Consider the following 12,823-nt stretch of genomic DNA (forward strand, 5'->3'; position numbering starts at 1 on the left):
GCAATCACACAATTAGGTGAACTTGCCAAAAAGTAGCTAGAGGGGAAACTTCGCATCAGACATGATTCTAGGGCAGGGGTAGGTAACCTAAGGCCCGTGGGCCGGATGCGGCCCAATCGCCTTCTCAATCCAGCCTGCGGATGGTCCAGGAATCAGTGTGTTTTTACATGAATAGAATGTGTCCTTTTATTTAAAATGCATCTCTGGATTATTTGTGGGACCTGGCTGGTGTTTTTACATGAGTAGAATGCGTGCTTTTATTTAAAATGCATCTCTGGGTTATTTGTGGGGCATAGGAATTCATTCATTATTATCTTTTCAAAATATAGTCCGTCCCACCACATGGTCTGAGGGACAGGGGACCGGCCCACGAATGAAAAAGGTTGCTGACCCCTGTTCTAGGGCCCAGGTTATGTAAGAATTGGGATGGGCCTGATATTTAAATGGCACGGACCACAACTGCACCTTTGTTATGGAAAAAGAGTATGATTGACAGGGCAAAGGAGGAAGCAACTTGGCCCTTCGGATCTATGGCGGGCCCAGTTGGCCTGCCACACAGCTAGCTGCCAACCTGTTACAGGAGGGCTATAAACACGCCTCTCCGTTTTGAAACCGAGCAACAGAATCATGTTTTAGAACTATCACAGCACACTGTAGTGATTCGAAGCCTTTGCCTATGAACCAAGATTGACATGTAAAACTAGTGGTAACATGCCCCAAACTGTGCAGCACCCAAGCTTTGTGGCGAACGCAGGAGAATCCTGTGTCAGCTTCTGTTCCCAATAACCCAGGCAGTCTTCAAAAGAGGACGACAGCCCAATAAAAGCTCAGGAATCCAAATAAAGCTTGCAGAGTTGAGGCCAAGGTCACGGCAGAGAAGTGGGTCGCTTGAGAACATTGGGACATGCTTCCAAGACATGTTTAGCAATGAAGAAAACATGTGCCAAGCACATGGCATACACAGAGTCAGGATGCTTCCTGCCTCAACAGATGCCAACAGGACTTGTGAACAAAATTAGCACCTAGCAGAACCAGGGCAACTTGGGTTCTTCAGTTCTTGCACAGTGCATTTAATTGCAATACAAATCCCTGCTCGGCTTTGCAAACTTCCTAGCAGTTTTATTGCTCCACCGCTAGGTTTATTCAGAAGCAATAGGACAATAGATAGATCAATGGTCTGTCTCGGTATAAGGGGGCATTCCAAGTCACCTGGTATTTCTTCCACACGCTAAAAGGCCACTATTTTAAGGGGCCTTTCTACAGGGAAGTGAAAAACTGTACAGTACTGACTTGATGGCTCCAGCATCACCCAAGGCAAAGCTTTGCAAAATTAGAATGCTTTTCATTTACGTCAAATTTGGTAGTTTTCCCGTAGTCTTTTTATTAGTATGGGCCAGATTCAATCAATAAACACTGTTTATTTCATGGAGGGAACATCCAAGTCAGTTTCTCATTTGAAGGAGGCGCCCCACCCCTACAGTAAGGCTTTATGTTACTACCGGCTTCGATAATAACCTCAAGAGGCTAAGCAAAAACTTTAATAACTTTAATTAGGCAAACAGGAACGTACAACCAAGCTAATGCAATCAGAACTAACTTGTACTCAGATTTCTCTGCAAGAAATTGAGTGCAAGGGGCCACGAACATAGCCCAGTGTTTTATATCTGAGATTCAGTTTGTGGTTACAATTAGCTTAGCACTGGTTACAATTAGCTTAGCAGTGGAAGTAAGGTGGAAGCACATTTCTTTGCTCTGAAGTGGCTTCCGCCACCCTGGCACCCTCCAGATGTTTCGCACTACAACTCCCAACCACCCCAGCAAACACAGCCATGCTAGCTGGAGCTCATTCCGGCCGGACTCAAAACACCTGAAGGGCAGCTGGCTGCTGTAGGCTATCCTATTGGGATCGTCACCACAGGATGAGGCCCTTACGATTATTTGATTCCACCCCTTTGCAATTTTACTATCAGAACTTTTAGAAGGCCGAGAGATTACAGGCAAACAGTGAAAGCAGATCTACGCTCATACACACTTTATATATTTGCATTATCGGCGCAGAGGGATTTTGATCGAGTTCTCTCGTGACTTACGAATTGTGATAACCTGAGTATCAAGGATTATTATGAGGAAGTTCAGCGAGGATAGTTTATGCAAGTGATATTAGTGTATACCACTTGCTTGCCATAAACTTTTCTATTATTGGTTATCATCATTAATTTATTTATTGTCTTCTACACAATAGTTTAAATGCGAAGCACAAGAAAAACAGGAAAAAAGTTTTTTAAAAACATAAAACATAGCCAAAACAAAACACTCATATTAAAGGTTCATTTATCCAGCTGGAAAATCCTGTTTGAACAAATGAGTCTTCAGTTGTTTCCAGGGAGTGTACAAAACAGGGAGGCAGCCACACAAAACTGCTCCAAATTACTGTGGAACAGGCCTCAGAACTTTGGATTTCGGAGGATAAACTTTCCCGCAGAGTGCAGGTATATACTGGGTATATAAGGGATAAGGGGTTGCAATATAATGTATTTGTTGATGAATATGTTTTGTATATTTATAAGAGCGGAAAGATCATGGAAAAGCTACTTCTGATTGCTATACTGTACTCCCAAACAAGGCTTCTGGTGTATAAGATAAACACAAAACAGACCTATTTGCTTCAAGGAATCAACAAAGCTATAAGTAAGTGCTTTGTTGGGTTATTGAGAGGATAAACAAGGCCACAGCAAAATGAACCACTTCAAGGCTGAAGGTGAGGGCTATAATTTGAATTGCTCCCTTTACAGCGACATACATACTGCAAAAGGAAAGCCAGGCTGTTGTTGCATTACAAAACATGACTTTCTAGACCTTTCTGACTGCAAGTGGCTAGTTTTCCACTTGCAGGGAGTGATGCATTTTACACAAGATGGAGCATCCAAAACACACACACCCTTGCAATTTGTGGAGGTAAGCCTTTGTCTACCTTAACGTTTCCCAAATACTAGCACGGATGTAAATTAGGGAAACTCCTCTTCCCAGTCACTCGGGTCATCTGTTCCCACTGAAAAAGTTGTGCCAGATACATTCAGTACCAAGGAAACGGGAGTTTCGCCATTTGCAGCGCAGATGGGCACCTCCACACATATACAGCAACATTAACTGCATACCCTACGTGTTTCCCATATTTTTAGACTGCCAAGAAAAGGTCTGCGTGAGTCAATATCCCTTTGTGTCAGCACATGTGGCTCCCATCTGTGGCCAAGCCCGCTCCAGCAAGGCCTACCAAGAGGCAGCCTGTTGCAGCCTTTGAACTGAAGCCGTAAATTGAGGGGCCAGAATTCCTCCGCTCGCATTCTTGGCCTGTGGCCCGAAGCCATAATTGCTGTTCCCATGGCAAAGATCCTGGCTTCCCTACAAAACCAGGTCTATCCAGCCAGGCGGAGCTAATTGCTCTCAAGCGCGGCTCGCAAAGGAGGGGACAATGAAATGTGTTACGGAGCCTGTGGCGTTTGTATAGTGGGACACAGGCAGTTCAGTCATCGTGGCAAAGGGGGAGGGGTTTGGAAAACGTCAGGGTTCCCCCCCCCATCCACCAACCCAAGGCTCGGTGGTCTGCCATGAGGTATGATTTCACGTTCTCTTTCCTGGATTCAGAGCAAGCTAGCGATTAAAATAATTATTTCTATTCCCTATGTTAGGTACCAGCCGATGACTGAGCCATTACTCAGTGGAGTAAGAAAATGGACTGAGAAAATGGAGGCACCAGCAGCCTTCAGTGTTTGATCACCTAGGATTTTAACAGGCCTGCACAGCTCCCATCCCATGATCTAAAGTCAACAGTGCTTCCTGGTTCCTATCTCCTTTCCAAGTTGTGATTACAGCAAGCCGAACATTCATCCCCCTCCTGCCTTCAGATGTGATTTTAACCAGCTTTAGTAAACCAGAGGTCTCGCTGGGCAGAATTTTCTTTAGATTTCAAACTTAAAAGACAGGAGCCTGTTGCAAACTAGGTGCCACTCCTCTCAGCTAAGTAAGGAACACATCTTTACACTCCTGCCAGTAGCTAAGTCTTGTATTTTTACTACATCCCTTTCAGGCAGCACATCCTATCCTTTACTTTCCTTGAGGTGTGCTGTCTCAGCTTTTATGCTGCCTCCACTGCAGTTCCTACCACTGCCATTTTCTGTAGATAAAAGCTTTACTTCAAGGCTGGGTCGAAACTAGCAGGATAAAAGGCCAAGCGTTATTGTGCTCCCAGGGTATAGGTGATGGTTTAATCGCAAACCAACTTTACAATACAGGCCTGGGGTGTGCACCAAGACAGCTGGAGTTGTCCCTAAAATTAGGGACTTGTTCTTTCTCAGGCAGAAATATGTCCAGATCTCTCACCACACTTCTTTAATAGCAATGTTGTTTTATATTTTCAATCACCAAGCTATCTATGAATTGCCAAGGACATCCTGCATACAACAGATCATTCAAGGACCACTCAGAGTGGATGCAGGACTTGTGATTAGGAGGAAATTGGCAAGGATTGCTGACTTTTAACACTAGCAACAAAACACCCCCGCTCTCATATTCTACAGCCGAAATTAAGGAAGCTGAGTGTGTGTGTGTTAACCAGAAGTGGATTTTTTGTAGAAAGACTGAGTACCATTATGTTATGCTGTTCTGAACAAATTCCTGTGCTCAGAATTCTTTATTTCTAAGTGTATGTTTCGGGCCCCACACATCAAGCAGGCCACACGCTGGATTTGATCTTTGGTGCAGGTATAGATGTGATCATGTCTCCTTCGATGAAGGTGCCATGGTCTGATCACTACGCTCTGAAAGCCAGGATTGACTTTCCACCCCCACCCTGCTTAGGTGCCGAGCCGATTTGGGCTCGCCCGCAGAGGCTGATGGACCCTGATAGATTCCGCCAAGCCTTGCGGGACCTTGCTCCCCCTGGCGACTCATTGACTGAGCTTGTTGAGGGCTGGAATATCCAGCTCCTGGCAGCCATCGATGAGATCGCACCGAAGCGCCCTCTGCGACCCCGCAGAAACCGGGCTCCCTGGTTTACCGAGGAGCTCCGGAAAATGAAGCGGGACCTCAGACGGCTAGAGCGAGTATGGCGGGGTGCCCGTGACGGAGCCTCAAGAACATCTTATAGGGCTTTTATGAAAACCTATGAGATGGCGGTGAAGGCTGCTAAGAAGTCTTACTTCTCGGCCTCCATTGCATCCGCTAGCTCTCGCCCGGCGCAATTATTTAGTATAATCAGGTCTTTAACGTCCCTTGAAGGACAGCCAAATTTAAATAACAATTTGACACACGGCTGTGAGGCATTTGCGAGCTTTTTTGCGGAGAAGGTCTTGTTGCTCCGCCATGACCTCCCTGCCAATTTGGATACAATAAATGAACTGGAGGCCCCTCGACTGTCCTCGGGTCCAGTATTGGACCACTTTGACCGGATATCCCCAGCCGATGTAGACAGACTCCTCCGAGCTGGAAAGCCCACCACCTGTCCTCTCGACCCGTGCCCGTCTTGGCTGATTAGAGCGTGTCCAGACGAGGTGCGGGCCCTCCTGGGGGATATCATCAATTTGTCCCTTGGCACGGGGACATTCCCAGGGGAACTGAAGGAGGCAGTGGTGCGCCCGCTCTTAAAGAAAACATCATTAGATCCTTTAGATCTATCCAATTACCGCCCGGTTTCGAATCTTCCGTTCCTGGGTAAGGTGATTGAGAGAGCGGTTGCTGAACAGCTTGGTGGGTTTCTGGATGAAACATCGGCTCTGGATCCATTCCAGTCTGGCTTCCGCGCTGGTCATGGGACCGAGACAGCTCTGGTTGCCCTAACAGATGATCTTCGTAGACAGCTGGATCGAGGCGGGTCGGGGCTGCTGATTCTTCTAGATCTGTCAGCAGCTTTCGACATGGTCGATCATGAACTTCTGGACCACCGCCTTGCCGACGTGGGGATCCAGGGCACAGTCCTCCAATGGCTGCGCTCGTTTCTCTCTGGTCGGGGACAGAGGGTGGCGCTTGGGGGGGAATTGTCATCGCGCCACTCCTTGGTGTGTGGAGTACCTCAGGGTGCGATACTCTCCCCAATGCTTTTCAACATCTTTATGCGCCCCCTCGCCCAGCTTGTCCGGAGTTTTGGGCTGGGTTGCCATCAGTATGCCAATGACACCCAACTCTATCTGTTGATGGATGGCCATCCTGACTCGGCCCCAGACACACTGACCAGATGTCTGGAAGCTGTGGCTGGATGGTTACGTGGGAGCCGGTTGAAGCTAAATCCTTCGAAGACAGAGGTCCTGTGGCTGGGACGGGACGATATGGGATTGGGGGGGCAACTCCCATCTCTTGCGGGGGCGCAGTTAGTGCCAGCACCGTCCGTTAAGAGTTTGGGTGTAATCTTCGACACCTCCCTTTCCATGGAGGCGCAGATTGCAGCTATAACAAAGGCGGCATTTTTCCATCTCCGCCAAGCTAAGCAGTTGGCTCCTTACCTCTCTCGCCCTGACCTAGCCACTGTGATCCACGCGACGGTCACCTCCAGACTGGATTATTGTAACTCGCTCTACGTGGGGCTGCCCTTAAGACTGACCCAGAAACTCCAGCGGGTGCAGAATGCTGCAGCGAGACTCCTTACGGGGTCTTCGCTGCGAGATCACATTCATCCGGTGCTATATCAACTGCACTGGCTCCCGGTGGAGTACAGGATCAGGTTTAAGGTGCTGGTTTTAACCTTTAAAGCCCTATACGGCCTTGGACCCTCGTACCTACGGGACCACCTCTCCTGGTATGCCCCACAGAGAAACTTACGGTCTTCAAATAAAAATATCTTGAAGGTCCCAGGCCACAGAGAAGTTAGGCTGGCCTCAACTAGAGCCAGGGCTTTTTCGGCTGTGGCTCCGACCTGGTGGAACACTCTGTCACAAGAGACTAGGGCCCTGCAGGACTTGACATCTTTCCGCAGGGCCTGCAAGACAGAGCTGTTCCGCCAGGCCTTTGGCCAGGGCACAGCCTGACTCCCTCCCTCGGCAATCTTCGCGGAGCTCTGGCCCAATAGTGGCCAGTGGCTTGAACTTAATTAATTTTATAATGAATGATTTTAGAGCGTTGTTTGTGTTGTACTTTTGTATTGTTTTATTGTTGTTAGCCGCCCTGAGCCCAGCTTCGGCTGGGGAGGGCGGGATATAAATAAAATTTATTATTATTATTATTATTATGTCTTTTGAACCTTTTGATGGATCTTGGGGTTCTAGCAAAAACACAAGTTGCTCAGCATAAGCCTTACGTCTGCCTACACCACAACCCTGCACACGCTGAAATGTGTGCCTGAAAACACACCAGACATTTCCCTACCGTTGCGTGTTCCAGTTCCTACCCAACAGACATGCAGAAACGACTATATAAGCCTCGTACCAGGTAACACAAGTCACAAAACACCAATTCTTTTAAAAGCAGCTTGTTTCTGTAAGAATGCGGTGGTTTACAGGACAACATACATTTGCTGAAGCAATGAAAGAAAGGAGGAAAAATGCCTACCTTTGTACCAACTGTTATATCTTGGACAATGCTGTAAGAGAAAGGACAAGACATAAAATATTAGATTGGTTTTCAAATACAGGAGGTATAAAAACAACAACTATTCAACTCTTAGCAAGAAACTCTGTATGCTTAAAATAGCGATGAGGAACCAAGCGCCAAAGGTATTCAGAAATTTACGAGACAGCGAACTGTATTTCTTCCAACAGCAAAGACCATGGATAACAAGGTAAGCGCTTGCTATTTCTAAGAATACAACACAACTTCCAAGTCAAAAGGGCAGATGTGTTACATGCAGTCACATCTCAGTCTGTAAGTCATAGTGGCAATCCACCCCCAAAAGGAGAATTGCTAGTTTACGTTAATTACTGTGAAGAAAACAAGAACTGTTTCAAATTGTACTCTTAACCTTCCACCCAGCTCTGTCCAGCTTAGAGAACCAAGGTTTTTTTGCATTTAATGATGCATAAGTTGCTCTTTAAGGGACATTGAGATCTTATCCCTTTCTGCAGACACCCTTGTTATAAATACCTGTCTAGAATCAGGTCCTCTAATCTCACTGAGTCCATCTTTTTCCACTGTATCAAAGGGAAAAAACTACTCAACTCAAGCAACTTCCCAGCCCGGACTATAGAGCTTGGGCTCCCTAAGCAATGGGGTCCGTACTTGTCCCAACAGATTATTTCTGTTCCCTCACCCCTTCTCCTCAGCCCAGCATATCAAGACTGCAGTGCTGCTGGTAGCCCTAGTGTTAGTCACAAGGGGAAAGAGACAGAAGGAAAATGAGAAGGGCCGCACTGCAGGTTGTAAGGTCCCTCAGAGACGCATGATCCCAAAATGAGAGCACATGGTGGTAACCCCAAACTGCTAGGTCTCTCAGAATGGCAATCATGGTTGCAGTTGGTTAAGAGTGTGGTGCTGACAAATCCAAGGTTGTAGATTCGATCCCCATGTGGGGCAGCTGCATATTCAGGTTGGACCAGGTGATCCGCAGGGTCCCTTCCAACTCAATGAGCCTATGAATTTAAATGGGTCTATCCCTTGGCTGTTTTGCTGTTGCGCTAAGCCACAGTCTGGCTCAGGATGCCCGAGAAATCCAGGCTCATGGCCGAGTCCACCCAAACCACAAGCTGGAAACCACAGGACAAATCTTGGTTGCAGTTCATGGGTTCATCTGGAGAGTGCTCAACCAGAAGCCTGGGTTTGGACAACGCAGTAGCCAAACCATGGCTTAGCTCAATGCAGCAGCAAGTGGCTGCTTGCTCAAACCAAGCCATGGTTTGGCTTAGCATTTATGTGTGAATGGGGCCAGACAGACAGCCGTACTGCCATACACCTAGAGTTTTAAGACAAAAGGTTTACTTCACCACCCCCCATGCTCACTTGAATTGATCTCATTGGACAATTTAAAAGAAACCAGGCCAGACTGCCTCTGTGTTTAATCCCAGCAAACCACTGGGCTCCCTTGCCCAAACCGTCTAAGCATTTCTTCTTCAGAAGCCAACTTTTGACTCCTCACCCCCAGCAGTTCACCGCTGGCGTTAAGTCTGATTCAGGACTAGCTGCCAGGAGTACTACAAGCTAGCAGCAATTGCCATTGCGAACCAATGACTTTTTTTTTAAAAAAGAAAAAGCTCAAGTGAGGGAACGCAGGATTTTTACAATCCCACTGGTGTTTAGAATTGCCAGCGGAGACAGATGGGTTTTGTTGAGATCTTGAATGCTTAGTTCAAGTGGACTAATTAAACCCATCTGTGAAATCAGCAGAGAAGCCCAGCCAAAGAGATGCTTTTCACTGCTTCATCATCATGCAAATTGTATAAGAGATTAAAAAAATACAGGGTTATTGAAAAGCCATTTTGCTTCTGTTCATCTATAGGAGGAAATTCCCAAGACAGACTAACTCTCAAAAGTTATTCTGAGAGCAATGACTCTTATTTCCTGCTTCTCTGGAGAAGGGCTCATTCAAGGATTATTATTTTTTCACACAGCAAGTTGAGACAATGGTTTTAAACTGATCATAACCGAGCAACTGTTAGGTTCAGGAAAACCTCAGTAATACCTAACGAGAAATTGTTGAGCTGCTTAGAAACTATTTTATGTAGTTTTTGCAAATCAACAAGCTCCAGCAGAACATACTGAAGGAGTTATTTCCCGTGGAAGAGTCAAGGCTGGGAGTGGAATGGTGGGAGATACTTACAGGAAACTTAATATATGGACTTTGCCAGCCAAAGGAACTTTGTTATTGGGACCAATTCCTGAGGTTCAGCATTTTAACGGACAGATTTCCTACCAAAGGAAGTCCACTTTTTGCCTCCCACCAGGAAACTGTTTCCCCCCCCCAAAAAAAAACCTACATCTATCAGTGGTAGTCAGCTATTCCGGTCTTTATCACTTCTTAAAGACAGAGAACCGCATCAAACAGAATGCAAGTTTTGGGTCCTCTGAGGGTCTGGATGCTGCGTATGCCAATACTCAGCTCTATTTCCTTTTATTCACCTGGTGCCACAGTGAAGCCGTGGAAATCCTCAATGATTTGCCTAGATACACTCATGTATTTGATTTGGTCTAATAAGTTGAGGTTCATTCCTGACAAGATAAGAGGCTCTGTTGGGAGTACAGCTGCTTCTGAATGGTGTTGCTCTCCCGCCGAGTAAGGGACCACCAGAACTGGTCACAGGAGCTCAAGATAGAGAAGGGTTGCTGATCATAGTTTAAGGAACCTATTCTCCTTTATCTGAAAATATTCCTTGTTTTTATTGGATATTCCTTCCACATTCACCAAGGACTGTGTGTGTGTGGAAAAAACATTCACCCCATCAATAGGAAATAGAAGTTGAAATCAACTGATTGACAACTGACACAGAATTTTTTTTTTTTTGCAACGTGGCACCAGGGCTGAAATACTTTCGTGCACCCAGTCACACTGGAGTTTTAAAGTGGCACTCGGATGCGATGGTTTCTTTCTTCCAGCTCTATACAGGGCTGGCGCCCAAAAAGTTTGATTTCTGGCTCAGAAATATAACTTTGGTTCAACCTCTGAACCAAAATGGAATGAAAGAACAGTTTCGGTGGACAGGAACTGCCAGGGACAATATACTGACTAGTTTATTGTGGTTCTCAAGGTCACCTTTAAAAGGTGACTCAAAAGAAAAGCAGAAGTCCCAGGCATACATTGCTCTCCACACCTAGGCAACAAATCCCCACCCAACTACGCCTGCAGGGGAAACTTAGATTCGCATGCAAATTATAGGAGGAAGCATTTTCTAGGTAAATGGAAGGGTGTGGCAGAAATAGGACCTTCCCAGCAAGCCTTTTTTTTTTTGCAATGCAGAGAAAAACAAGGGGGAAACTTCCTGACACTCTCAAACTGGGAGGAAGCTGGAGGGAACAGCCTGTGGGACATTGAATGGGCACCCACACAACAGAAGGGAAAGCCACATGAAGAATGAACTAGAAAACTAGAATTAAGTAGCAGACAGGGAAGCAATGAAACTGCACAAAAACTTTCATTTGCAGACAAGGTAGGGTTAAAATGGAGTATCCTTTCCCCCCCAAAAGCAAAAGAGTACATAAGGGTGTCTCAGTATGCAAGGAGGAGTAACACACACAGTGGAAATGGAAACGGTATTAACTTATGACTAAGGCAGAGGTTTTTAAACGGTGGTCTGAGTTCCATTTGGGTAGCTTGTGGAAAGGCAGCAACAGAGTCAAATTATCTGTACTCAGCTCTGCACTTAATTTTCCTTGATGTGTGGATGGAGGACTGTGTGTGAGTCAGGTGGCTCAATGGAGATGTCAGTTACCAATGTGACACCCAGAAATCTCCACGCTGTCACAACTGGACCCATGTCTGTAGCAAAACATGCCTGGGGAATTTCAAACATGGCCTGTTCCTTAATTATTAGGAGTACAGTGGTACCTCGGTTTTCGAGCGCCTTGGAAGCCGAACGTTTTGGTTTCCGAATGCCAAAAACCTGGAAGTAAATGCTTCAGTTTTCGAATGCGCCTCGGAAGTCGAATGGCTTTTGCTGCGCTTTTTTCAATTTTCTCCATTGACTTTGCCAAACGCCCTTTGCGCCTCCATGGTCGAATGTTTCAGAAGTCGAACGGTCTTCCAGAACGGATTACGTTCAGCAACCAAGGTACCACTGTATATTACTTCTGTTTGCTAGGCTTCAGGGTTCTAGTTGGGGGGGGGAGAGATATCTTGCAAGGTGGCCTTCCCGTGTTGCAAAGTACTGCAACCAGTTACTGCAAGGCAGTTACGTGCTTACCACCAAGGCAATGAGAAAAACTATCTACAAAGTTGACCCAAGGTCAATCAATGATCTCCAGGAAAGTATGCTGACAATGGAACTCCTTTCCGAGAGAATGAGTTTAAAGTTCTCATCTATCCTGGCAGTAAAGGAGAAGTGAACAGTGTTTTTAGTACATTCTTTCACACTTAAGAGACTGAGGAAAGGGTCACAACCAAACACTTCAGGTACTCAGGGAGAAGGGGCAGTTCAGAAGAGAAAATGTGCTTCCAGATAAGGATAGGAAGTGGGGGAGAAGCACAACACAGGCTTCATAAATATAAGTCGTGGGGAGAAGGAGGCAGCTACCCTGACCCATAGAATGGGGTGCTTGAAGCAAGTCAACCGAAGGAAGGAAGCCTGCAAAGCTGTAATTCAGAGAAGAGGGGAGTGAAAGGTATACTCTGTATCAGGCTAATGAGGATAATCCAAACCACTAATTATTCCTTAAGTACATTAAAGGGTGTCTGAAGAGACAAGCCCCCAAAATTTGCTTCTTCATCCTTTCACAGTTTTGCACCCCCTTATTTCTTCTTCCACACCCATCGCTCAGTTCACACAGCTTTATTCCCAGCCGCTATTGCTTCCCGGTTTTGGGAAAGGCCATTGCTCAACAGTAGGGCGTCTGCTTCACATGCAGAAGGCGCCAGGATCAATCCCAAACATCTCAGTGTAGTTGCTGGAAATATCCCACGAGGGTCATCCAGCCCAACCCTCTGCAGCGCTCAAATCTGTTGCCCAAGCGCCCACTGCCCTTTGCTAGACTTGTGGCTTCTCTACACCCAACTTCTCTTTTTAACCCACGTGCAAGACTGCACACACGGACTTCCCTTTTTCTTTTAGATCGCTCAAACGCCTTTCACAACCGTCTCATGTGATTTTGGGTTCATTCATGAGATAGGGCACATATTCTTGCAACAGAAGGCCAAACCCGAGTGCATCAAAGTTCAGCAGGACTTACCCCCTAGTTAAGGGTCCTTGCATCCTTAAGA

At 46.2% G+C, this 12,823-nt stretch overlaps 2 protein-coding genes across 3 annotated transcripts in view; both read right to left on the reverse strand.

Annotated features, from left to right (window-relative positions):
* The window catches only part of PTBP1 (polypyrimidine tract binding protein 1), a 41,765-nt gene that overhangs the window by 26,869 nt on the left and 2,073 nt on the right, over nucleotides 1-12,823 (reverse strand). For both annotated transcript variants that reach the window (XM_083594626.1, XM_083594625.1), the window contains exon 2: nucleotides 7,534-7,564. In XM_083594626.1, coding sequence (XP_083450752.1) covers nucleotides 7,534-7,564 — 31 coding nt within the window. The remainder of the gene's footprint in view (nucleotides 1-7,533; nucleotides 7,565-12,823) is intronic.
* MISP (mitotic spindle positioning) overlaps nucleotides 1-12,823 on the reverse strand; it is a 58,391-nt gene that overhangs the window by 19,775 nt on the left and 25,793 nt on the right. The gene's annotated exons all lie outside the window — the stretch shown is intronic.

This window comes from Podarcis filfolensis (genome assembly GCF_964270895.1).
Source record: "Podarcis filfolensis genome assembly, chromosome: 18".
Taxonomy (NCBI): domain Eukaryota; kingdom Metazoa; phylum Chordata; class Lepidosauria; order Squamata; family Lacertidae; genus Podarcis; species Podarcis filfolensis.